The sequence below is a fragment of the Girardinichthys multiradiatus genome, chromosome 15, assembly GCF_021462225.1.
Source record: "Girardinichthys multiradiatus isolate DD_20200921_A chromosome 15, DD_fGirMul_XY1, whole genome shotgun sequence".
In the NCBI taxonomy this organism is placed as follows: Eukaryota; Metazoa; Chordata; class Actinopteri; order Cyprinodontiformes; family Goodeidae; genus Girardinichthys; species Girardinichthys multiradiatus.
Window position 1 is genome coordinate 520,692 of NC_061808.1, and position 27,085 is coordinate 547,776.

General features: G+C 43.0%; 2 protein-coding genes across 7 annotated transcripts in view; both read left to right on the forward strand.

Moving 5' to 3' along the window:
• Positions 1-37: 37 nt before the first annotated feature.
• LOC124882136 (cytochrome c oxidase subunit 7A2, mitochondrial) lies at positions 38-5,756 on the forward strand. 2 transcript variants are annotated; one of them, XM_047388336.1, is made up of 4 exons: positions 38-195; positions 486-575; positions 5,311-5,395; positions 5,495-5,756. In XM_047388336.1, the coding sequence occupies exons 1-4, from the start codon at positions 178-180 to the stop codon at positions 5,551-5,553; spliced, it is 252 nt and encodes an 83-aa protein (XP_047244292.1). In that variant the 5' UTR covers positions 38-177; the 3' UTR covers positions 5,554-5,756. The 2 variants fall into 2 exon arrangements, with proteins under 2 accessions (XP_047244292.1, XP_047244291.1); XM_047388335.1 differs by lacking the exon at positions 38-195 and adding an exon at positions 348-404.
• Positions 5,757-7,281: 1,525 nt separating this feature from the next.
• The window catches only part of col12a1b (collagen, type XII, alpha 1b), a 194,940-nt gene continuing 175,136 nt past the window's right edge, over positions 7,282-27,085 (forward strand). For 4 of the 5 annotated variants that reach the window (XM_047387817.1, XM_047387814.1, XM_047387815.1 and 1 more), the window contains exons 1-10: positions 7,282-7,439; positions 7,919-8,042; positions 12,814-12,930; positions 14,086-14,229; positions 15,150-15,209; positions 16,506-16,769; positions 20,384-20,548; positions 23,068-23,241; positions 24,664-24,954; positions 25,060-25,662. In XM_047387817.1, the coding sequence (XP_047243773.1) occupies positions 7,952-8,042; positions 12,814-12,930; positions 14,086-14,229; positions 15,150-15,209; positions 16,506-16,769; positions 20,384-20,548; positions 23,068-23,241; positions 24,664-24,954; positions 25,060-25,662 (1,909 nt within the window). In that variant the 5' untranslated portion in view covers positions 7,282-7,439; positions 7,919-7,951. The remainder of the gene's footprint in view (positions 7,440-7,918; positions 8,043-12,813; positions 12,931-14,085; positions 14,230-15,149; positions 15,210-16,505; positions 16,770-20,383; positions 20,549-23,067; positions 23,242-24,663; positions 24,955-25,059; positions 25,663-27,085) is intronic. The other variant, XM_047387819.1, reaches the window with a different exon arrangement.

Genomic DNA, 27,085 nt, shown 5'->3' on the forward strand with positions numbered 1-27,085 from the left:
CATTAATACACAGGAATCCCTCATTTTGTGACTGAGATCAGAACAGAACGTGTAGTTTGCGGAATCTCCTGCAGGGGGCAGCAGAGTTCTCAGAGTACGGCAATTATCTGAGCGAAGAAGAAGCAGAGTTCCGGTGTCCTTGTGCTTAGAATCCCGCCGACAGACGGCTCCATAAAGATGTTCAGACACATGATTGTGAGTAGATTATCCAGATTATTAATGTTCTGACTGTTAATGCTGAAAGCTCGAATATGAATCTGATTAGTTCAGTTAAACCAGTTTAACTCAGCGACTGGTTTTATCTTCAGATAGTTAGCCGGGGTCATGGTGCTTCCGGACGGGGTTTCTCTTTAAACGAATCCGCTCTCAGCCCCCAGATGTTTCTGGTTCTGATCCTAAACTCGGTCTGAGTTAACTTTAGTCCCATTTTAATCAGTATGTAATTCTGTGAATGAGTTTGACCGGTTTCTGGCGCTGTTTCCCAGGCTGTCCAGCAGATGGCGCGGCGGGGCATCTGCAGCTCTGCCCGCAGGCAGGTGGACAACAAAGTTCCCCAGAAACAGAAGATGTTCCAGGTGAATAAAATGACACCGCACCACAGAAATAATCCAAAATCCACGTTAATACATTCAGATCCACCTTCATACACATGCGATGTCACGCTGGTTCTGAAGTCAGGAAGTTAGGGTCATTGGCTGAATAAAGGTCAAACTCCTATTTATCACAGGACATTCAACACCGTTCATATTGATCTAATCTTCATCAGTCCAGCAACTGTAATTGTTTTTTCTTGTAGAATCTTTTTAGGTGATGTCAACCATGTTTTTAAATCCTGATCCTGCTGTCTGTTCCCATCCAAACACTGTGATCTGTTAAGGTGTTGCTGATCAGCAGTTCTCCTGGTCTTTCAGAGGTTGTCTTTGGACTCTGATTGATTTCCTTTTTTGTTTGAGGATCATTTAGCCACCAGGACCAATCATGGAGCCTCTTTGTGTGAAGACAAGAAATATGAAAAGTGCTGCAGGTCTGTAACTGGAGCTTTTACCAAGCCACAGCCATATGATCTTGATGCTGTACATCCATGCAGCTACCTGCAGGTTGTGGATCATTAATTATAATAAAGGACTAAATTGTATTGGTTGTTTTTAGAACCTGAACCAGCTTAGGTCAAATCTATGTAGGAGGTCATTTCAAGTGTTAACTAAAGTTCTTCCAAGATGAGAAATGCAGAAATAATCAATAAAATAATATTAAAAACAAATAAAATACTGAATAAAAGGCAGAAGATAAATGTAACTGATCCTGGGTTTAAACAGCTGGACCTTCACATCAGGATTTCACCTGCAAATCCTGATATGAAGGTCCAATTCTTCTAGAATTTAGTGGTATGTATGGCCTGGTGTCCTCAGTGCTTCTGTCCGCTGCTCATACACTCAGGAGCTTCAGCTCAGTGAGACCTGAGAGGTCTGAAGGTCCTGAATCAATCTGATTAAACTGAGCTCTGAGCTGATTTGATAGCAGGAACCGATGGATGTTGGAATAAAGACTTGCATCAGTTGAGTCTCTGTGAAATGGAGACACTGAGCTCTGAATGTTTAAAGAAAAATCTTCCTTAACTCAGAAGATGATCCACTGTTGTCCAAACATTACCTGGAGAACTTTTCTTCTGGCACTTACAATGCATGTTCTGCTAAGATATCCCAGCAGGAACCGTGCTAATTTAAGGATCTTCCAGGTCTGGAAATATTAGTTTTCTCAGACTGTATCCCTTTATCTGCACAGGAGAAATATCTGATATTCATGGAAACTTTTGTATTTATACTTCTAACATTTGCTAAAAACGGACAGAAAGCACAAAGTCTGGCATTTAAAAAATGTTAAGGAACTCGATACCGGGTCCACAGGTAAGACACTGAGGTTCAGTGACATGCTGAAACTCCATTTGATGGAGTTGAAATCATCTGGTTTGAGTCGAGTATCAGCGTTGGTGCAGTAGGTTGGTGTGATTCTCGTACTCGTCGTCTTCCGCTTATCCGGGACCGGGTCGCGGGGGCAGCAGACTCAGCAGAGACGCCCAGACGTCCCTCTCTCCAGACACCTCCTCCAGTTCCTCCAGGGGGAGCCCAAGGCGTTCCCAGGCCAGCCGAGAGACATAGTCCCTCCAGCGTGTCCTGGGCCGTCCCCGGGGCCTCCTCCCGGTGGGACGTGCCTGGAACACCTCCCGAGGAAGGCGTCCAGGAGGCATCCGATATAGATGCCCGAACCACCTCAACTGGCTCCTCTCGATGTGGAGGATCAGCGGCTCTACTCCGAGCTCCTCCCGGATGGCCGAGCTCCTCACCCTATCTCTAAGGGAGTGCCCGGCCACCCTACGGAGGAAGCTCATTTCAGCCGCTTGTATCCGGGATCTCGTACTTTAGGTCATGACCCAAAGTTCATGGTCTTAGGTGAGGGTAGGAACGTAGACCAACCGGTAAATCGAGAGCTTTGCTTTTCGGCTCAGCTCTCTCTTCACCACAACGGACCGGCACAGCGCCCCCATTACTGTGGCAGCCGCACCGATCCGTCTGTCGATCTCCCGCTCCATTCTTCCTTCACTCGTGAACAAGACCCCGAGATACTTGAACTCCTCCACTTGAGGCAGGAACTCCCCTCCAACCTGAAGAGGACAAGCCACCCTTTTCCGGTCGAGTACCATGGCCTCGGACTTGGAGGAGCTGATCTTCATCCCAGCCGCTTCACACTCGGCTGCGAACCGCCACAGCGCATGCTGTAGGTCTAGGCTAGAGGGGGCCAGCAGGACCACGTCATCTGCAAAAAGAAGAGACAAAATCCTCTGGTCCCCAAACCAGACCCCCCCCGACCCTTGGCTGCGCCTAGAAATCCTGTCCATAAAAGTTATGAACAGGACCGGTGACAAAGGGCAGAACTGCCGGAGTCCAACATGCACTGGGAACAGGTCCGACTTAGTGCCGGCAATGCGGACCAAACTCCTGCTCCGCTCGTACAGAGACCGGATGGCCCCTAATAAAGGGCCCCCGATTCCATACTCCTGGAGCACCCCCCACAGGGCATCACGAGGGACACAGTCGAATGCCTTCTCCAGGTCCACAAAACACATGTGGACCGGTTGACAAACTCCCATGAACCCTCGAGAACCCTGTAGAGGGTATAGAGCTGGTCCAGTGTTCCACGGCCGGGACGAAAACCACACTGCTCCTCCTGAAGCCGAGGTTCGACTAACGGTCGGACTCTCCTCTCCAATACCCTGGCGTAGGCCTTACCACGGAGGCTGAGGAGTGTGATCCCCCTGTAGTTGGAACACACCCTCCGGTCACCCTTCTTATGAAGGGGGACCACCACCCCAGTCTGCCAGTCCAGAGGCACTGTCCCCGACCGCCACGCAATGTTGAAGAGGCGTGTCAACCATGACAGCCCTACAACATCCAGAGACTTGAGGTACTCAGGGTGGATCTCATCCACCCCCGAAGCCTTGCCACCACGGAGCTTTTTAACCACCTCGGTGACTTCAGCCTGGGTGATGAAAGAGTCCAACCCCAAGTCCCCAGCCTCTGTTTCCACCACGGAATGCGTGATGGCAGGATTGAGGAGATTCTCGAAGTACTCCTTCCACCGCCCGATAATGTCCTCAGTCGAGGTCAGCAGCTCCCTGCCCCCACTATAAACAGTGTTGGTGAAGCACTGCTTCCCCCTCCTGAGGCGCCGGACGGTTTGCCAGAATCGCTTCGAGGCCAACCGGTACTCATTCTCCATGGCCTCACCGAACTCCTCCCAGGTCCGAGTTTTTGCCTCTGCCACAGCCCGGGCCGCAGCACGCTTGGCCTCACGGTACCCGTCAGCCGCCTCAGGAGTCCCACAAGCCAACCACAGCCGATAGGACTCCTTCTTCAGCTTAACAGCATCCCTTACTGCCGGTGTCCACCACCGGGTTCTGGGATTGCCGCCACGACAGGCACCGCAGACCTTACGGCCGCAGCTACGGGCAGCAGCATCGACAATAGATGCAGAGAACATGGTCCACTCGGACTCTATGTCTCCAACATCCCCCGGGAGCTGGTCAAAGCTCTCCTGGAGGTGGGAGTTGAATACATCCCTGGCCAAGGGCTCCGCCAGACGTTCCCAGCGGGCCCTCATTATGCGCTTGGGCCTGCCAAGTCTGTCCGGCTTTCTCCTCTTCTAGCGGATCCAACTCACCACCAGGTGATGATCAGTGGACAGCTCAGCCCCTCTTTTCACCCGAGTGTCCAAAACATGCGGCCGAAGGTCTGATGATACGACAACAAAGTCGATCATCGACCTCCTGCCTAGGGTGTCCTGGTGCCAAGTGCACTGATGGGACACCCTTATGTTTGAACATGGTGTTCGTTATGGACAATCCGTGACTAGCACAGAAGTCCAATAACAAAACACCACTCGGATTCAGATCGGGGAGGCCATTCCTCCCGATCACGCCTCTCCAGGTGTTACTGTTGTTTCCCACGTGGGCGTTGAAGTCCCCCAGCAGGATAATGGAGTCCCAGGGAGGGGCACTATCCAGCACCCCCGACAGGGACGCCAAGAAGGCCGGGTACTCTGCACTACCACTCGGCCCGTTGGCTGAAATGATAGTCAGAGACCTCTCCCCAACCCGAAGGTGCAGGGATACAACCCTCTCATCCACTGGGGTAAACCCCAACACTAGACGGCTGAGCTGGGGGGCAACAAGCAAACCCACACCAGCCCGCCGCCTCTCCCCGTGGGCCACTCCAGAGTAGAAGAGAGTCCAACCCCTCTCAAGGAGATGGGTTCCAGAGCTGTGCGTGGAGGTGAGCCCGACTATTTCTAGTCGATATCTCTCGACCTCCCGCACAAGCTCAGGCTCCTTCCTCCCCAGCGAGGTGACATTCCACGTCCCTAGAGCCAGCCTAAGCATCCGGGGATCGGGCCGCCAAGGTCTCCACCTTTGTCCGGTTGGTGTGATTCTTTATTGGAATTACCGGCCTAGGAGGAAGGAAAAATGGGATGAACCTTTAGCTGTTTTTCAGTTTGGAAACAAGGGAAATGGGTTTGTGTCTGCACAAGTTTGTCCCTGTTCCATTTATGTTTTCTGGAGATCAATGGTTCACTTGTCCTGACTCCTGGAGATGATCTGAAACAGACATTAAGCTCCACTCTCCTGGTTTCTGAGGTAATGTTGGAATATATAACCTGATTATGATGAATATACTCAACGGGATGTTTCTTTTGGAACCTGTCATGTTGGGATTTGATCTGTTTTCCCGGTCCTGAAACTGTGTGCTCATGTTGTAGGAGGATAATGGGATGCCCGTTCACCTAAAGGGAGGCAGCACTGATGCCCTGCTGTACCGCGCCACCATGGCACTCACCGTCCTGGGTGAGAAAAATGCTCTGATCTCATCTGGCAGGAAGTTTAACCTCCTGATGTTCTGTTTTGCTGCATGACTGACGTTCCATCCTACTGATCTCTCTGCAGGAGTCGGATATACTCTGTACGAGCTGGGGAAGGCGTCATTCCCTCGGAAGAAGGACTAACTTTGGTCCGACTGTTTACTTCCATGGTCACAAGCGGACCAGTTGTCCCAGTTTGTATAAAGAGATGATATTCCAGAGTCCATACCGGGCTGCGTGTTTTCTCCTGATTCTGTGCCCTTGTTTCATGTTCATGGAGTGCTAACTTATTTCTTCTACAGTCTCTGTTCACCTGAGCATCAATAAACAGAATATGCCTCTCATGACCCAGAACTGCTCCTCGTCTTTTCTCACATGAACCGACTAAGATGGAAGTCGCTGTAGATCCAAAGATATGAATATATGTGGCCCTTTAATAAAATTGAAAATACATTTCTAATTATTTTAATATTTCAATAACTTATAAAATGCACCATTAAATGTGGAAGTCATTAATTGAAAACGGTTTAAAGTAAACCTAATTCAGTGTTAAGTTAGTCATTTTTAATATTTTTTGTAAAAGTGGGCGGGACTAACACTGTTATACACAAACTGGTTGGTCTGCAGACAAACCGTGGTGCTTGCTGACCAACCAGACGTCAGGGTTTATTCAACCATCATATGGCAGCTGAAGTTCTGCCAGACATGAAATTAAATATTCAAATAGTGAAATAATTATTTTAGTGAATAAATCAGACTCTTATAACAGCTGTCAGATCAATATCAGTGCTTCAAAAACAAAGTATAACAAAACATGCTTGAAAACAATTGAATGATACTGAAAATTAAAAACTATTTAAAACGTACTATACTTAGTATTTAAATTATTGACATGTATTTATATAAATAGTGATACATTTTACTTAAACAACATTTGAAGTATTATTTGTTTGACCCTTTTGAACCTTAATGCTGCAGCGCCCTCTTGTGGACAAACAGCAAATCATCAGGAGAATCGGAGGGAATTTTGTGACCAATCAGAGCGTCACACCAGAGCGGGATTCATGCAGAACTGAACATCTGCCAAGCTGCCACCAGGGGGAGCCAAAGTCCGTACAAATGTTTTGGCGTCATTTTGACGCCTAATTAAAATGTCACAGTGTGGTTAGACACCAACAATTACGTCATACGCCATTCCTTTCAATATAGTCTGCTGAATTTGATCAAACTTGCATAACAGCTGACATTAGAGTTCATTCATACCAGCTGATGTTGGGTTTTTCTTTGTTTTCACCAGTTTGGAAGCTGGAACTCATCTCATGCTGGGGTTCAGGAATGAAGGAAAGTTCAGTGGTTAGTTTATTACCCTGAAGAGTCATCCAGGTTTCCTGGGAGCTTTAACACAGGAACTCTCAGCTGGTTTATTATGCGCTTCAACACATTAATGCCATTCTTAATACTACTTTAATCACATCTGTAGCCATTTGACTATGAATTCTAGACATGTTTTAGAAAGATGGGCACCAACATCATCAGGAGGATTTTTCTCATTGATGCCTTAAAACTGGGAAAAGATTGACTCAGGCTTTAGTTTACTGTGCTGAGGAATATTTTCCAGCGATTCCCGGAATCAAACGGGAATAAACCCCTCTGACAGTGTTCCTGACCCACTTCCCGACATGCCGTGTCGCGCCGCTGTCTCCATCTGCAGCCGAGACGCACAGATCCTCCATCAGCGGAAAGGAATGCAGAAAACTATGGAAAAGTTTCCGTGAGTCTGCCAGCCCTCTCTCAGAGGTTACGCACCACTTTCTGGCCCGGCTGTGGGAGTGGGGAGCAGCCCCCTGTTAAGTAGCAGACTGCGTGGAAACTCTTCCCATTTGGAAGGAGGAACTCCGAGAACCTACGGAGATCTTGGACTTCAGCACTGGACCACCTCACGCTCAGTTCGTCTCAAGCCTAGGGTCCACAGAGGCTTTAACTGTTTTATTCTTATTTTCCTAAATAAATTCCAACAGTTTTCCCCACAGGTAAGTCTGGATTTCTACTTTATTAATAAAGGTTTATTTTGTCGTAGCCCAACAGACATTTAGAGGCGATTTTAAATGATGTTGTATTTGTTATGTTCACTTCTATAAAGGCGCGGATTATTCTCCACCTTTTCCTGAACATTTGATTCCTTTGCAGTGAATTTATCCCATTAAGGAGAACTTGAACTGGTTTCCTAACTGATGGTTCTGCAGCAGAAGAAGAGGAGTAGAGAGGCTTTTATTGCAGCTGGTTTCTCATTGGTTTAAACAGATATTTGATTGTTTAAAGATGATAAATTGTGAATTTGAGCTTCTAATATTTTATTAAACGTTCAAAAAGGCGTTTTCTGCTGTGGAACCAGGGCTAGTGGAAAGCTTAATGTCTGAAAAGCTGTTTTCTGGGAGACATTACTCAGCTGTGAGTTTTAGGAATGAGCCTCTAACCTCCTCTGTGCATCTTCTGCTGCTTCTTCTCGCAGCTTCTCGCATGCACAGCTGAGGCAGAGGGGTTGATGATGAAGAGCAGGCTGTCTCTGGCAGCTTCGGCCCTCCTGGCCCTCCTGGGTCTGGTGCTGCTGTCCTCCTCCCAGGCCCAGGACCAAGGTAAAGCTTCTTCCCTCTCCTTCTCCTCCTCCTCACATCTGATTTCCAGCTCATCTCATCTTCTCTCTGCCTCCAACAGTAAAGTTTGAATAAAGTATGCAAAAGAAAAAGCGCGTTTGTGACTTGATTTGTTGAATTATTTTCTCCCTGCAGCCGCAGTTTGTTTGTTTTTGCAGGAATTTGAAAAATGTCCTGAAATCTGACTCCGATTTATGGATGGCAGCTTTCAGACCAGATGTTGCCTCTAAATCATGACTTTAACTTCTGCACAGTGACGTTAGTGGCTCTAAAATATATATTTAAACCCATAAATTAGGAGAATATATTATCTACATAGACTTTACTTTTTTCTTGACCACTAAAGGACAGAGCACATTTTTTCTTGTTTTTGCAGCTCTTTCTGGGTTAGATGGAATTCATTCTTTTTACAGCAGGAGGCGCTCTTGCTCAAACTAGCTTGCAATACTTTTTAGAGAAGATTTCTCCAGTTTTATGAAGCCAGGGGAAGAAGGAGAAAAGGGACCTCTTGGATTTAGGTGGCCAAGGTTCCTCCCAACATCTCTTCTCCTGACTGAATGGAAAAAGAAAAAAAATATATTGATGTTATTTTCCAGAAGAGAAAAACTGGCAGATCTGCTCAGAGTGCAATAAGAAGAGGGAAGAGCAGGAGAGGTTCTGACCTCCTAGGACCACCTCCCTCTCATTTAGTGTCCCCTCAGGGGCCCTCGCTGCCTTCCAGGGGCCACGGCACCATACTGGTGTCACAAATAGCCTGGTATAATTGGATATGCTGAGTATAGAGTTAAAGTCCAGAACAAAGATGGAGCAGGAAGAGGCAAAAACCGAGAGAACGGTGGAACATCAGAGTCGAGTGTGAACTTTCAAGGGAAAAGATGGTTGTGAGTAAGAATGTGTGGATGTGAAAATGGATTTTTCCAGTAGTTTTGGATGCGTAGACCCGTTTGGAAGCAGAAGCAGCAGCTGCAGCCCTTCAGACGGACTCACCAGGTTGGTGGCTCCTCCATCTCTGATGTCCTGTGATCTTCTTGGTCAAGCCTAGACTGGCTCTTTGAGCCCAGAGTCTTGGCTTTACAACAATATTTCACGATGTTCTTCACAAACTCTGACTGGTTGGTGGTTTAGGGGTACAGGATCATTTTTGCTCAGTAGCTAGAATGAGAGCATGCTGCTCAGATCTTCTACCATGAGACCTTCATCCTGCTCAAGCTTAAAGAAAGAAACAGATCAGATATTTTTTGTCCAAAGAAGGGTTCTGTAAAAAGCTGCTCCCTCCCTAGGGTACCAGGTCCACATGTCAAACATTGAGGTTCTTGCTTCTGAGCGTTTTCCAGGATTTGTAGATTAATAGAAACCATTATTCCTGCTTAGGGAAGGTCCGCTTCTCATATTGATAGAACCATTATATTATGGAACATTATCTCTTGTCTGCATGGATTTAGAACCTTCATTCAGATGACATAAACCTTTCAGTGAATTTCTTTAGCGAGCTAGACGTCAGTAGTTCAGCTCTGAACACCCCAACCTGAAGATCATCAATGTGAAATATTGAAATGAATAACCTGTGGTCCTCTGTGTACACAGGAACCTTCTGCTTGTTGCTCCAAGTTGTTGTAAACAACTTTCCGTGTACACATGCATGATCGTCCCTGTCAGCCGTCCCAGTCCTGCTGTCCCTCTGGTTCCTCTGGGTCGGAACTTTGGTTCTTAAACTGGTTTTTACTGAATTTACAACAGAATCAGTGACGACACTCACCGGCCACTTTAATAGGTACGCCTGGTCATCTGCCAATCACACGGCAGCAGCTCAGTGCAGGTATTCATCTAGACGTGGTGAAGATGACTTTTTGACTTTCAAACTGAGCATCAGAACAGAGAAGAAAGGACATCTGAGTGACTTTGAATGTAGCAACATTGTTGGTACCAGACGGGCCGGTCTGAGTATTTCAGAACCTGTTGATCTGCTGGGAGTTTCAACCAGAATGATCTCTCAGGTTTACAGAGAATGGTCTGAAAACATCCAGAGAGCAGCAGCTGTGTGGAGGAAAATGTCTTGTTGAGGTCAGAGGTCAGAGGAGAATGGGCCGACTGGTTCCAGATGATAATAAGGCAGAAGTAGCTCTGGTTCCAACTAAGGTCTGTAGAAAAAAACCTTCTCTGAAAGTACAACATGTGGACCTGGATCAGAAGTTCTACAGCAGCAAAAGACCATACCAGGTACTACGCCTGTCAGCTAAGATCAGACTCACCAGAACTGGACCAGAACAAGTTAGTGGACAGTTTTCTGGTTCAATGAGCCTGGATTCCAGCTGCAACATTCAGATGGTCGGGTCAGAATTTGGTGCAAACAGCACGAAATCATGGATCCATTCTGCCCTGGATCAATGGTTCAGGTGGTGCTATCATTGTGTGGGGGATATGTTCTTGGCTTGTTCTGAACTCATTGGTACCACCTGAGCCTCTTTTAACCACCACAGGTTACCTGAGTATTGATGCTGAACATCTCCACATGACTACAGTGGACCCGTCTTCTGACGTCTGCTTCCAGCAGGATAATGCTCCATGTCACAAAGCTCAGATCATCAGAAACTGGGTTCTGCAACACGACAATGAGTTCTCTGACCTCCAGTGGTCTCCACAGTCACCATATCTTCATCCAACACAGAACCTTTGAGATGAGGTAGAACAGGAGATTCTCATCTTGGATGCTCCGCTGAGAAACCTGCAGTAACTGTGTGATACCTTCACGTCAAAATGGACCGAAACCTCTGAGGAACGTTTCTGACACCTTGTTGGATCTGTAAGAGTTCTGAAGGAAAAAGGGCTCCAACCAGGTACAAGCAAGATGGACCTAGTAAACTGGCTGGTGATTGTATGTTTCTAGATGTTTAAGAACCTGTGGAGCAGACTGTGAAGAAGCGACAGCACAAAAGATGCACACGGGTCTGTGAGGACTGTGTACTCTTTTAGAAGGTTTGCAATGGAGATGATGGAAGCAATCCTTCAGCTCAATGATCCATTGTATAATCAACCCTGAACTGTTTGTGTCGTCAATTCAACATCATGGGTTGGGTTGAGGTCATGGACCTTCTGCCAGGTGTTAGTCCATGTCGTGGTTCAGTAACAGGAAGGAAGCATTTTATATCAGTGACAGAAACTGTTCAGTTCCTGAAGGAATGGTCACATTCAGATGTTTCCTGGACCACATGCAGACCACTGATGGAGATGCACATGATCTGATTCATAAGGAGGTGCTACATCTAGATATGTGCTGACTTCAGGGGTTACCAGGCAGTAACCAAAGCATCTGACAGTCAGAACAGTGAGTGAAGGTCAGCAGACACAGGAGATGTCTCACAGACTCATCACACAGCATTAAAGCCCTGGTGGAGGTTGATGGGAGTCACATTGTGGGTTTGGACGGGTCGTAGAACTGTAAGGTGTATAATTGACCCAATAGCCAGCATGGAACCGCAGGAGCAAATTACTTCATCTCCTCCCAATGACCCTACAAAGCATAGTCTGTCTCTGCTGATCTTTACTGTTTCACTGTCAGATGCTTCGGTTGCTGCCTGATCAACTTATCCTGATCTCAGCACTTACGCCCCCTGGTGGCAGTTCTAGACAGTGCAGCTGCTTTGAAATCAGGTCATTTACGTCCGTCACTGGTCTGCATGTGGAGCACATAATCAGTTTTCTGTCTGGGAATCTGCAGTCAAAGAGGCCACAAGTAACATATTATTATAACCATTTATTTTCCAATTTGATGAAATGTATAAATGCTTCAATGAATAAACTTCTGGCTCTTAAATGTTTAACAGAGGAATGAAAGCTTCATCTGATCATTTTCAGTGTTCTTCAAAGACCTGATTTAAAAGTAGGATTCAAATTAAACACAAAATCGTAAATATTGTGTTTCGCTATTGGAGAACCGATGTCTATGTTTGGGTTCAGCTGACCGTTTGCAGATTCAGGAATGAAGTTCAGGACAATCTTAATAATAAATGAATGAAATAAATGAATCAAACTATACAATAGAATAAACTGAAAGACACCTAAAACCAGTGGATTTAAAGGTTCCTCTTGTTGCTTTAAACAAAACAATTCATTTTCCTCACAGACTTGATTATAGGATCAGTCCGACTTTTCTTCAGACTCTCCCATCAGATTTAACAGGCAGAACTCTGACTGGCTTATTTCAGTTGGAAATGACCAGTTTTACCTCAGTCCCAGTTTAAAAACCTTAGAACACCTGGTTCCGGTAAAACCACACAATTTAGACTGAAGGTAGAGCAACACCACAACTGGCTGCATCTGAACATCTCAGCATCTTCAGTTTCCGTGAAACTACAAAAATCCAAAAGAACAAAATCAACCACAAATCATTTTAACATATAAATGCATTTATTTATCTTAATCAACACCAACAACTGAGCTCAACTCTGATCACATTTAGGTTTTTGGCCTCTGCTTCCATCCTGATCAGTTCCTGACCTCTCCCAGTATTCCCACCTGTTACCTGGGATGTTCCTCAGGGCAGAACATCTCTCTGGGTTTTATTGTTCTGTCTGTCGCCTCGGTCTGAGTTCTGTCGTGTCTGTTCGTCCTGTGTTGTTTTGTTCCTCCAACAGTGAACTGATCTGACTTCATCCTGGAAGTGTTGACTGTTGGGAAAAGCTTCTGTGTTCAGCATCAGAATACCTGCATGTCTTAAAGCCAGAGGACTAACTGTGTGGACGTTTTGTCTCCACAGTGGACGCTCCGACTGATTTAAGGTTTAAAATTTTAAATGAAAATACGGTTCAGATGATCTGGAGCCGTCCACTGAGCAGGATACAGGGCTACACGATACAAGTGACCTCAGGCACAGGTAGGAGCTTGTTCTGACGCACGCATCACTCAGCTACGCTGCTAGTTGCATGAGCATTTAGCTTAGTTTAGATGAGACGTGTAGATCTAACATCTGTCAGGATCTTCATCACATCATGATATGGGAAAAAGTCATCGTTAACCCCCAAAATGTTTGCAAATTCATAAAATAAAAAACATGTTACTATGAAGCTCAGGTTCGTCTGGCTTCCACTGATCATTGGTGAGAACCTTTCTGCAGCTTAATTGGTCTCCACCTGTGGTAAGCTCAGTTGGATTGGACCTGGAGCTGAACACACCTGTCTGTCTAGAACTGGCTGCTGACAGAGGATATCGGAGCAGAAACCAACCAAAAAACATGTCTGCAGACTTCTGAGACCCGATCATGTCAAATATTTAAGCTTTTGCAAGCCTCTGTGGTCTCCATTAGTTGGAACCACCAGGTAGCTCCCAGGTTCTCACTGCCAGACAAAGCCCAAGGAGGGTCTTGGCAGGAGACCAATGGTCTCTAAGGCAGAGCTCCAGTGTTTTGTTGTAGATATACGTGAGACGTCCAGAAGGTCAACCATTCTGCTTGATTCCTTGCAAGCTTGCAAACTATTAAGCCATGGGTGTACATACTTTTTTACATGTGAATTTTCCTTTTTTTCTTTTAACTGATCTGCATAACGTCACAGTAACTGTTTCACTTTGTGCTGTGTGGAGAGCTCGAATCCATGATGATTGTTAAAGAAGTGAAGCACAGAACATTTTCTGGACAGACAAGAAAAGATGAAAACTACAAATAGTTGAAATAAAAAACGACATTTCTCAAAGTATTACTGAGTGTCTTCCATCCATTGCTCCACTAGCATACAGCTGGAAACACGCTGCTTAAACCAAGATTCATCTCTTCACCTGGTTGTAGAACTTACTCTTCTACCTTAAACTAGGACAGTGTTTCTGCTGTAGTTACCAACCATTTCATGCCAGAATTGCGAGTATTAAGGAGTTAAACCATGTGCTGAGCTTTAATGTGGAAAGTCTTTTTAACTGTTGTTTCCTCAGCTCTTCCTGTGCTGCAGGTCAGCCCTTGGAGTCAGATTTGACTCTTGGAGAGATGAAGTCATGTCATAGTTTCCTAATGGCTTCCTTCTGACTTTCTATATTCCTGCAGGGGAACAGACGAGACAGTTTTCTCTGCCTGCATCTGCGACTAAGACCTCCATCTCGGACCTGAGTCCAGATGTGGATTATGAGGTTACTATAGTTGCGTATGCTGGATCCGAGGAGAGTCTGCCCATCTCAGGCCAGATCACACGTGAGTCACCTGAATGCAAAGTTGAAAACCATCTAACCGAGTACTTCTGCAGCTGGTTGCTCCTCAGCTCTAACAAACCAGCAACAAACAGTAACTGGGACATAAAGCAACAACATGATTTTAGAAGAAGGTTAATTTATGATCCCATAAACAACCAGTTAAAAAGTCTTTTTCAGTCTTGCACATGTTCAAACTTCATGTAATAAATTTCATGCAATGTGGTCAAACATTCTGGATAATAGTTAATAAACTTTAATACTTAAATTTGGTTTTGGCAAAGAAAAAAACTAAGAGAAGACAAACATTTTGAACATAAAGTTAAACACAAAATCTGACTCAAGACACCGATAAAAGAAATCCAAACGCTTTTTGGGAAACAATGTTAGGAGCAAAATGTAGCCACTGAAAAATGTATGCAGAGATGTTGGACTGACCTAAAAGTTCTTCCTCCTGGTGGACCGCTTCATAATGATGGATCCAGATTTGTGATAAAGAGAAGCAGAAATATGTTCAAGTTTATGATAATGTGTTTGGCTAGTTGTCTTCTCGCCCATGTTTCCACTGGGTTGTGCTTTAAAAGGTGGTATTGCTCTGTTGACTTTACATCACTTGTGTGAAGTAATGCAGGACATAGTTAATGGCACTGGATAAGAGCCAGTTTCTTCCTCATGTTCCAGTATTACTGAGAACTTGGACTATCGGTGCTGGTGCCAGTTTGCTGCTGAAGCTTTTCCATCTTAATAAATGTTACATCAAAACTGGAAATGTTCTGATTTTAAAGCTGTGATTATTAAAGACTGATTATAGACTACGTTTGAAACATCTTGGAGATTGTTTCTGACATGGCTTCAGAAGACATTCTAGTACCAGATGATCTGAATGTTCTTACTTTTGTAATTATTGAACTTTTTCTCCTCCAGTCGAGTCCAGCAGTAGCTCCAGAGGAGGAACCAGGAAACCCGATTCCTCAGATTCAGTCAGTAAGTCCAGATCAGCTTCTTATAAAAAGGAAAACTTCCTATTTTCCAACAGAGACACTTTAACTATAAAGCTAATTAGATGCAGAATCTGCATTAGTTAACAATCGGAAGAATTTCATCACCAGGTTAGCAGTTTGTAGAATTAGCTAACTAGCTGAGTCATGCTGTTCTAGTTTAGTTGACTACCTAGCTAACCAGAAGAATAATCTTTTTTCAACATTTATCAATGCCAGCTGAAATCTGTTAGCAGCTAACTCAGACTACTATACAAATTTAGCTTTCAGCTGGAAGTGAAGCCGTTGTACTGGTTTAGCTGACTAACTTTACTAAGTTTACACATTTCAATTAAAGCGAGCCAGCAACGGGTTTACTTTTAGCTAACTAAGGGTAGCCGTTGATCTAACTAGCTTATTACCAGAACTTAGATGAGTTAATGATAGACATTTAAAGGTTGCCAGCTAGCTAAGCTAAGTGCCTATGCTGATGTTCTGGTTACTCTTTATTTTCAGTTTATTCAGTTTATGTAGCTGTACGATGAACCAGCTCTGCTGTAGAAGAAAATACTTTTGGTTTTCATCTCATCTTTAGACTGACTTATTAAAAGGCGGTTCCTAACAAACTGGACCCAACTGTACAGCTATAATCAGGATTGGACCCAATAAAACTCAGTCATTAGGGATTGTTTTCTGCCAACAAAAGCTGCCAGCTGCAGGTGGTCAATGCTGGGGTCAAAGGTGGGGACTGAAGCTGTTGCTTGAGCCCAGTCCAGATGCCCTGATGGAGATGGAAACCATTACAGATGCTGGTTTACAACACTGCTGCTGCCTCTGTAGACCCAGTTCTGCGGAGAATGATGAACTTGGGCAGAATTTTCCTTCTTTCTACTAGAGGAAAATCATAAGGAGACCTCCAGAAAGCAGGGCAGATGTTACATTGTCTTTACCTACAACAGTATGACCTAATGTAGAGTGCGAGCCAAGCCTTGTGAAAGCCCTGTTGATTACCCTGAAACACCACCAACGCTTCCTGCTGATTCTCCTTAGAAGACTCTACTTTCTCGGCTTTGTTAGGTTAGTGACTCACAGCTACTGAAGCATTATGTTTAAATAGCTGAAAGTTTTGGACCTAATTAAATTTTGGAAAATAAAATAACTGGAAGCCAGTAAACAATGTAATCAGTTTTTATTCCAATGGTGCTGTGAGGTAACGCCCAAGGAGAGTTTAGCAGGTTGACCAGCAGAAGATATTTTCACCTGCAGAGATGATCCAAACTGAGTGCTGATGGTTTGTTCCCAGGATGTCCAGCCACTGCTGTCGCAGACGTGCTCTTTCTGGTTGATGGTTCCTGGAGCGTCGGCAGACCAAACTTTAAATACATCCGCAACTTTATCTCAGCAACTGCCGGAGCCTTTCAGATCGGCGAAGATAGAACCCGTGTGGGGGTGGTCCAGTACGGTGACGATCCACAAACTGAGTTCAACCTGAACGAACACCTGACCCGACCAGTTCTGCTGAAGGCCATTGGTTCCCTGCCCTACAAAGGAGGCAACTCCAGGACAGGTGAGACTAGAAAACTATATCTATATACATAAATATATATATATAGATATATAGATATACACTACCGGTCAAAGGTTTTAGAACTACGTTCTCTTTCACTGGTTTTCTTTATGTTCATGACTACATTTTTTATAGATTCTCACAGAAGGCATCAAAACTCTGAATGAACTCATATGGAATTATGTAGCAAATAAAAGCTTGTAAAATAACTTTAAAAATGTTTTATATTTTAGAATCCTTAAAGTAGCCGCCCTTTGCTGTAATGACTGAAATATTAACCTTTGACCTTCTCTGAATGAACATCTGGGAAGTTCTTTCAAGACTCTTTGGAAACCATTTGATGTGACCACCTCATGAAGATCACGGAGAGAACGCCCAGAGAGCAAAGCAGTCATCAGAGCAAAGGGAAGAATCTAAAATATAAAGATGTTTAGAGTTATTTCACAGTTTCTGTTTACTACATAACTCCATGTGTTCATTCATAAAATTTAAATAGTCATAAAAATAAAGAGACCCATTAAGTGAGAAAGTGTAACTAGTAGTGTAGTGTGTATACTACATATTTATATATCTATATATCTATATATATATATATATATATAGTGTTTAATACTATCTCAGACTCAATTGGCTTTGCTCAAAACATTAACAAACCTACCCACCTTTGTCTTCATTCTCTGGACCTTGTGCTGACATATGGCATTGAGTGTTAAGACATAACAATATTCTCTCATAACCCTGTCCTGTCTGACCATTTCTTAATAACCTTTGAGTTTAATTTAACCGAGTACTCCACACCTGAAAGAAAATTTCATTATAGTAGATCATTATCAGACGATGCTGTAACAACCTTTAAAGAATCTGTTCCACTTTTAATTTCCTCATTATCACTGAAAAGCACAATGGAGAGCAATAATTCTGTTTCTGCCCCTTCACAAATTGATTCTTTTGTTCATAGTGTTTCTTCATCATTGCGTGATGCATTAGACAATGCAGCCCCCTTGAAAAAGAAGGTAATCATTAATAGGAGGCTAGCTCCTTGGTTTAATTCAGAGCTGCGTACTTTAAAGCACAATGTTAGAAAATTGGAGAGAAAATGGCGCTCTACACACCTAGAGGATTCCTACTTAATCTGGAAAGATAGCCTACTGTTGTATAAAAAGACACTTCGCCAAGCTAGAACAGCTTATTTCTCATCATTAATAGAAGAGAACAAGAATAATCCTAGGTTTCTCTTTAGTACAGTTGCTAAACTTACACAGAGTCATAGCTCTGTTGAGCCATCCATTCCCTTAGCTCTCAGCAGTCATGACTTTATGGGATTCTTCTTAAATAAAATTGATTCTATTAAAAATAAAATCTTTGACATACTCCCGAAGATGATTACTTCATCCTCAGCAAGTGAGACAACATTGGAAATAACTGTAGAACCTGATTTGTGTTTGGACTGTTTTGATCCTGTGGAGCTTCCTGAGTTATCAGAAATATTAGCTTCATCTAAACCTTCAACTTGTATGTTAGACCCAATCCCAACCAAATTATTTAAGGAAGTGTTCCCTCTGATTACCAGCCCCATTTTAGATATGATTAATCTATCTTTAGTAAATGGATCAGAATCACAGGCTTTTAAGGTAGCTGTAATTAAACCTTTACTTAAGAAACCTTCGCTTGATGATTTAATAAATTACAGACCTATATCCAATCTTCCATTCTTATCTAAAATTCTTGAGAAAATAGTTTCTAATCAAATGTGTGAACATTTATACAGCAATGACCTGTTTGAAGAGTTTCAGTCAGGTTTCAGAGCTCATCATAGCACTGAAACAGCTCTGCTGAAAGTCACTAATGATATTCTTATGGCCTCAGATAATGGACTTGTGTCTGTTCTGGTTCTGTTAGATCTCAGTGCTGCATTTGATACAGTCGACCATAACATTCTTTTAGAAAGGCTGGAATATGCTGTAGGGATCAGGGGAACAGCGCTAGGCTGGTTTAAATCTTATCTGTCTGACAGATTCCAGTTTGTTCATGTAAATGATAAATCATCTTTAAACTCCAGGGTTAATTGTGGAGTACCACAGGGTTCAGTACTTGGGCCAATCCTCTTTACTATATATGCTTCCAATAGGTCAAATTATCAGGCAGCATAGGATACATTTTCACTGTTACGCTGATGATACTCAGCTTTACTTATCCATAAATCCTGATGAACCCAACCAGTTAGATAGACTACAAGCATGTCTTGAAGATATAAAAACTTGGATGACTTTAAATTTTCTGCTTCTAAATTCAGACAAGACAGAAGTTGTTGTCTTTGGACCGGAGTCTTTAAAAAAGAAACTGCTTAGTCAATAACTTAACCTGGATGGCATTAAATTGACCTCTGATAATAAAGTAAAAAACCTTGGTGTTAACTTTGACTAGGACATGTCATTTAAATCCCATATTAAACAGGTTTCTAGGATTTCCTTCTTTCATCTTCGGAACATTGCTAAAATTAGAAATATCCTGTCCAGGAGTGACGCTGAAAAACTAGTCCATGCATTTGTTACTTCAAGGCTGGACTATTGTAATTCTTTACTATCAGGATGTCCACAAAATGCAGTTAAAAGCCTTCAGCTGATTCAAAATGCTGCAGCAAGAGTTCTGATGAAAATTAAAAAGAGAGATCATATTTCTCCTATTTTAGCTTCCCTTCATTGGCTCCCTGTTAAATCCAGAATATAATTTAAAATTAATATAGATAGATATAGATATATTACAGTCACTCTTTACAGTCAGTGCATTTTAGTAGAAATGTGATTTTTAATTCCTGTGTGAAGTTTTTTTTTAAATACTTCACCCTTTACTTGTTTTGGTCCTCTCTCTCCTTGTCAGGATGTCTCACTCCACCACAGATATTTTCTGACTTTAGGTGTTAGACGCTGAGTGTCTGTGGTAACAATCTTCTCTAAAAAGCAGAGTTCATTGTACTTTTACTGCTGTCATCTGGCTCTTTTGGATCACAGAACCCGGTCATTAAAGGTCAGGCTGCTGAACTCTGCTTTCAGGAAAACCCACGAGGAAGGGGGAGCGCTGCGTAGCTCGCAGATCACTTGCACTCGGACATCTGATATTTACTCATTTTCACACTAGTTCCCATGGCATATGGGTTGAAGATCCACAGTGAGATTAAACGTGTTTTCAGCATGTTTCTTTTGTCATAAAGTAATCGTAATTAAGGTGTACCCAGGCACCGTTGAGGCCACATTAAAGATGATGGAAGAATAACAAAGGAGGTAATAAGTGTCTCTGCGTCCAGATCACTGCTCTCCTTTCATGATTATAGCAAGCAGCAGGTATCTGTTTTTAAACACGTCGTTTCACATTTTCTTTTAGTGAACTATATCTGTAAAAATCTTGTTTTTTTTTATTAATCCATTCTTCCACGAGCAGAGCTCTAGTTAAAATGTGTAAATCTAGAAATGACTTTAATCTTGTGCCTTAGATAAACTAACACCCCTCGTTATGAACTGCTGGTTGCTTCCTGGATTTCCTGCATTTGATGAACAAAATGTTTTTTAGTACATTTTAATCCTTAATTAGAGTAAAACCTCTCTGTCTCATTGTTTCAGGCGATGCTCTAAACTACCTCTTGACAAACAGTTTCACTGAGGCAGCCGGGTCCAGGAGAGGTTTTCCCAAGGTGCTGGTGATCATCACAGATGGCAAATCCGACGATCCTGTGGAGAGTTATGCCAAGCAGCTCAGGAGCAGGGGCGTGGAGATCTTCGTTCTTGGTGAGCTGCCAGAACAAGCTTATAATCTTCCACATCCACGTTTTTCCATGCGTGTTTAATGGTTTTGACGGCTGTTTGTGATGACGTGGAGATGGAGCCTGGTGAAGTTCTGAACATTATAAGCGAGTGATAGCAAGTCTAATATGTGTTTACATTCTGGCTTCACTCAAACTTTCCATAAACTCAGACAGAACCATCAGCGGGCTGTTGCTATGGCTTTAAATAGAACCTCTGGATAAATTATACCAGCCCATCTTTTGGAAGGTAGTGATGGAAAATTCCTTATGAGATATTATATCAAATAATTTTCCAGGGTCTGCAGGAGAAGCTGATAACAGGCAATAAATCCAGACTTTGTTTCCAGCTGTCAGGATAAATTAGGACCGCAGTAAACTTTCCATGTGGATCAGTATAAAAACACAGTGGAAGAACAAAGAAAAGTAAGAAATACAAGGAGACAGGAAGAAAATATATGTGTTCAGTTTCAAAAGGCTTATGAATTATAACTAAACACAAAGCTCCACTTGTTGATCATCTGAGATCAGGTCTCAGAGGTAACAGATCCACAAGGACAACACTCTCCAGCTCCTTCAAAGGTTCCCGAGGTGTTTCCAGGCCAGAGGGGATAAATAGTTCCTCCAGCGAGTTCTGGCTCCGCCTTATGGGTCTACTCATGTAGTATCTGCCTGGAAACACTCAAAATGGAGGCAACCAGGAAGTAGATCCTGATCAGAAGAACCCCCTCAGCTGACTCCTTTTGACATGGAGGAGCAGCAGCTACTACCTGATGATGGAGCTCCTCTCCTTATCTGGAAGGCAGAGTCCATTCTACAGAGGAAGCTCGTTTCAGCTGCTTGGATCCAGAATCTGGTTCTTTCAGTCATGATCCATATCTCAGGACAATATATCAAAGTTGAAATGTAGATGGGGCAATAAACCGAGAGCTTCAGCTTTCAGCTCAGCTGCTTACAGTGAAGAAATAGAAGAAAACTAAAGTCTAAGCTGAAACTTAGAGTTTAAACTTGTCTAAGGTGTTATGATGACAGACTGGGTCCACATGCTGCACGCTGACACTTCAGGCAGAATTTCCTCGGTTATCTGATCATCACAGTTGGTGTTTGGAGACCAGAGTCCAGCCGGGGGCCTACTCACTCTGAACCTGTCTGCAGAGTTCAAAGGGGAAATCAGACCTAATGCTTTCTGTGCAGCAGGATCTGGATCAGCTGGTCTTTTAGCTGCAGTACTGCAATATTTCTTTATCATTTTAGTTGTTGCCTTGTAATCCAAAAGTTGCTGGTTCGATTCCATCTTCCTCCTGTTACATGTCAATGTACCCCTGGGCAAGGCACTTAACCCCAAGTTGCCCACTGATCTGCGTATCGTTTCTGAATGTGTGAGGGTTAGTGAGTGCTGTTGGAGCGCTTTGAGTGGTTGGTTTGACTGGATAGGCGCTATATGTAGTTACAGCTGTGTAGTTCAGTCCATTTATCATTTTGTCATTAGAGTTGTGGTTTCTGTTGTGGTTTATTATTGATCAGTATGGTAACTCCATTCACATCTCATGCTCTGGTGTTCTGCAGCGATGCTGGAAGCTCTCCTCCTGCATGCAGCTGCTGTTTGTTGAGGCCTGGACGGCTTTCTCTGTCAGGTCCCTCCAAACCTGGAGGACATCACTGTTTATGCTACTGTTAAAGTGAAGCTCTCAGATCTACATACTGTTTAAACAGCATCCACCCATAGCCACCCACTGCTGTTACTAGACAACTGAGAGTTTAAATTGGTTCTGTAAGGTTCTGGACATGTTCATATCTAAATATGTGTTAAAAAGAACTCAAATTCAATGACTTTATGACTTATCAGGACCAGGAGACACAGGAGATACTGTTTTATAAAGGTCCAGAGGGCTGAAAATGGGAATGGGATAGAGTGGAAATATATTGCTGGATATCTGGAATGAAACATTTAAACATCATATTTCCTTTAATTTGCTCCTCTAGGATTGAAGCCCACTTTTACTATTCCACAAAGTGAGTGTTTGTCTTAGGAATGTCAAATGTACAGTATTTTATCACTGTAATGTAGAGCAGTTGCAGTGCTGGAGTAGATATGAATACATAGAACTTTATTCAATGTTTTTAATGTTTAAGAAGTGTTTAGCTGCTGAAACAAGGCTGTTTTCCTCTCAGAAACACCTCAGAATTTAGGCTGCAGCTTGCATGACAATGTCAGTGTTACAGAGCATTATAGGACTGTTAACCTCCAAGCAGCTTCTTATTCACTGCTCTTATTGTCACACTTTCCTGCCAGAGTGGAACAAAATGTGTTCAGTCAGCAAACATGGAAAAAACTGGCTCATTTTAACCACTTTTTACAGGCTAGGAGCAAACGATAAATATCATTTTCTTTACTAGGATGGCCCCAAATCAGAAAAGGGTCGCCTTAAAGCTCACAACGTGTTTGGCGGATGCCGCATTTAAACTGCACAGCTCTGATGGGAGATTTCTCTTGGATCCTGTCAGGTGTTCATCTTGCTGATGAAGCAGAGATGATGGCCATGGCCTCCACACCGTACACCCACCACATCTACAGCGTGGCCAACTTTGACGTGATCAGGAACGTGCAGCGACATCTCATCACCCAGATCTGCTCCAGTGTGGAAGATCAGCTCAGCTCACTGGTCAGCGGAGAAGAAGGTGACCACCTTGTGATTCTGTCATTAGTTTGATGTGAAAGTCTTTTTTTACACAGGCCAGATCCACGCAGCCTGTTTTGGCGACTGTTTCCATTACTGGCTTCCTGGTACCGGCCTTTTTTGGTACCTGCTCAGCAGCGGGTACCGTTGGGGCTGAGCAGGGCCGAATGTGACCTGAATAGGCGGGGCTTCAGGCCACACCTCCAGCCATCAGCGATTCAATGGAAACGCATCGGGTTTCATGCTGAGTAGAGCGGGGTCAAGCGGAGTGAATCTGTGCGGTTCTGGAACCGTGAAGGGAAAAGTTTGAATTAAAACCATCGTGGTTATTGTTGTTTTAAAGGTTTATTCTGACTAATACACAGAATAAGTTACTAAGTGAGCTAAAACGTACATTTTTCCAACATTGGGTCACCTTTATTGTAGTCAAAATTGTCCTTTCCATGAGGATAAATCATCTGAGTTTAGAAGAATCTTCACATATAATCGTCTTTATTGACTTTTGTTCTAATTTCATTTTAATGGCATCAAACATAGATGACTTCTTTCTTCAGACTGTTTCATGTTCTTTCTCTTCAGACACAGATTAGGTTAAAACCAGGAAAAGCATCACCTTCTTCCCTCAATATGTTGATCTTCAAAGTCGTTTCTAATCACCACTTTATTTCAAAGAATATTTCTATGTTCCTTATTCCAGGAACAATAAAGCTTCTTTGTTTCTTACCATGTTTGCATAGTTTCTTCTAAAGAACTTCTACATGACTGGATTCTCTATAATTTATGAATTTATGACTCTAATCAGCCATAACAGAGCAGCTGAAAGGGACAAACACAGATTGTTCTGGCTCCCATGTTTCCCTGCTGTGGGTGGCTGGAACATACCTGAGGTACCTGAGGTTCTCACAGTATGATGACCTGGAGTAGAAATACATCAGCTTTAACATTTTAAACACAAATGTCTCACCGGGTTTCATTCCTATGGAGAGGAAAGTGACTGTTGTGGTTAAAATACTGTTAACAAGAGCATTCATTTATTATTTTGAATTGATACACCAATTTAAATTGAAATATTGAGTAAACTTCTACTAAATTTACAATAACACACTGATTTTAGCTTGATAATTATTTAGGCGTATAAATTCATGGCAGTAAATAAGTATTTATACCCCTAGATATTTCATATTTTTCCTTATTGTAATGTTTCAGATCATTGAATAAACTTTAATAGAATGTTAAATATTTTCCCTGAAATAAATTCAATGTCCCTTTGAAAAAAATGTATTAAAACAAAAAACAAAAATAAAATTATTCATTAATTAAAAAATCTAAACAAATTTCCAAAGTAAGTTTTATTAAAACTTTAAAACCAGGATTGCTAGTTGTTATATCGTTGAAGAAATATCCTGTTGTTTTGTCTTTGTAGTCGTAGATCCAGCCTCTAACCTCAGAGTCCTTGAGGTGGCCTCAAAGTCCATGAGGGTGACCTGGGCTGCCTCGATTGGTGACATTTCAGGCTACAGGGTGCAGATGATTCCCATGATGACTGGCAGCAAGCAGCAGGATCTGTACGTGGCCTCATCCCAGACCTCAGTGGTGGTCAGAGACCTTTCTCCTGACACAGAATACCAAGTCAATGTTTTCGCCTTGAAGGACCTGATGTCCAGTGAGCCCGTGATGCTTATGCAGAAGACAGAGCCGGTTAAAGTCTCACTGGGTGAGCACAAGAAAATGCTTGTTCAACTTTGACTCTTCCAAAGCAACAATTAGCTTATGCTGAAAAACGTATTTGTTGTATTTGTGTTGTTGGGTTTCTATTCAGAGTGCTCTCTTGGCATGGATGTGCAGGCCGATGTGGTGCTCCTGGTTGACGGATCTTACAGCATTGGAGTGACAAACTTTGCCAAAGTAAAAGCTTTCCTTGAAGTTCTGGTGAACACCTTTGACATTGGACCAAACAAGGTTCAGATCGCCTTAGTGCAGTACAGCAGGGATTCTTACACAGAGTTCTACCTGAGCACTCACCAAGATGTCAACGCCGTGGTCAAGGCTGTGAGGACTTTCCCGTATCGCGGTGGCTCTACCAACACTGGCAGGGCCATGACCTACGTCAGGGAGAAGATCTTCCAGACCAACAGGGGAGCACGAGCTAACGTTCCCCGTGTCACCATCCTCATCACTGATGGGAAGTCATCTGATGCTTTCAAAGATCCCGCAACCAAGTTAAGGAATGCTGATGTGGAGATCTTTGCTGTGGGCGTAAAAGAAGCTGTACGAAGTGAGCTCGAAGCTATCGCCAATGCGCCTGCAGAGACTCACGTGTACACCGTGGAGGACTTTGATGCCTTCCAGAGAATATCCAAGGAACTCACACAGTCTATCTGCCTGAGGATTGAGCAGGAACTCCTCAGCATCTACCAGAGACGTAAGTCATGTTTATCCTCTATGTAGATGATGCTGTGATGTGTTTGTCTTTCCAGCTTAATAAATATTTTATGGTTTCTACAACAGTATCATCTAGATCCATTCAGTCTTATTATTATGGGATTCCAATAGAGAAGCAGGCAGCAGAGTTGAACCTCAGCTGTAGTTTCATTTATGAAAATTATAGATTAGTTTATATTTTTTTCCATAGCCACAGAGGCCAGTTTACCCTCATGTCATTTAGAGACACGGTGCAATATTGTCTTCTGTTTTTGGTCTACAATGGTTGCTCCTGGTCTGAACTTTGGTTCTGTTGATCCAGCGTTTACTGGGTTAATATCTCCCACAGCTGACCTGTTATCACACAGAATCAGCAACTCATCACATCCTGTTTTCCATCTTTGGACCGCTTACATAAGGTATTTACCTGGAGGTTATCGTTTCAAAGTACCCAAACTGATGGTTATAGATCCACCTGAAATGGATGTTATTCATAGGTGAAAACAGATGTGTAGCGATTACAGCATCTGTTTTCTGGAGTTTTACAAGTGGAGCGTGCAACGTAAAAGCATCTCCATGTGTTCCTGGGATATGTGCGGCGGCTGTTTATTACCTACATTGAGGAATGCAGCTCAAAAAAGCCAGAACTATACGTTTACGATATTTGATCGTAGCAACCGCCTTTCCAGTACTTCAACCATGATAACTTCTATAGTTATTGTGTCTCCTCCTCAATTATTTAGACAGAATGTGTGAAATGATGTCAGAATACCAGTTGATTTTGGTGAAGTGGGTGCATTTAGAGGTCTGGAGCCAGTTGCACAGTTACGCATGAAGTATTGTAAGGAAAACCTAAATAGGTTTTTCTCCTTACATCAGTCAAATGCATTTCATTCAATGGTTAAATTGTTGCAGAAATATCCTACCAAGCACCTTAGAGTAAAGGATTTTAGACTTACTCCTACTTTATGTTAACCAGGGTGTTAGAAAGGTATAGCTATAGATCTGATCTGCTGTGATTTATCCAACGTCTGCTTTCTGCAGATCAGATGTTTGAGTCGTATTACTGAGCACTTCTACTGAATTCAGCAGCATAAGGAAACGGCAGGGAGGTGCTACTTCGTAACCAGAGTGGTCAGCATTTTGATTCGACTGCAGGTTGGCATGTTACCATGACAACTAGCAGACAACATGTCGAGATTATCAGGCTAGTTTCAGTATGGACCATTCATACACGACACAATTAATTGGATTACATTAAAAGACAAAATATACATTAAAGAGTTATATTAACATTTAGACATTTCTTATAAAGAAGCAATAAAATACAAATGTCAAATGACATGTAAAACTAATAAAAGACAGAATAACCTTTGCCTTTTGCATTAAACAGGGAGATCCAGTGATGTTTGCAGTTCTCAAAA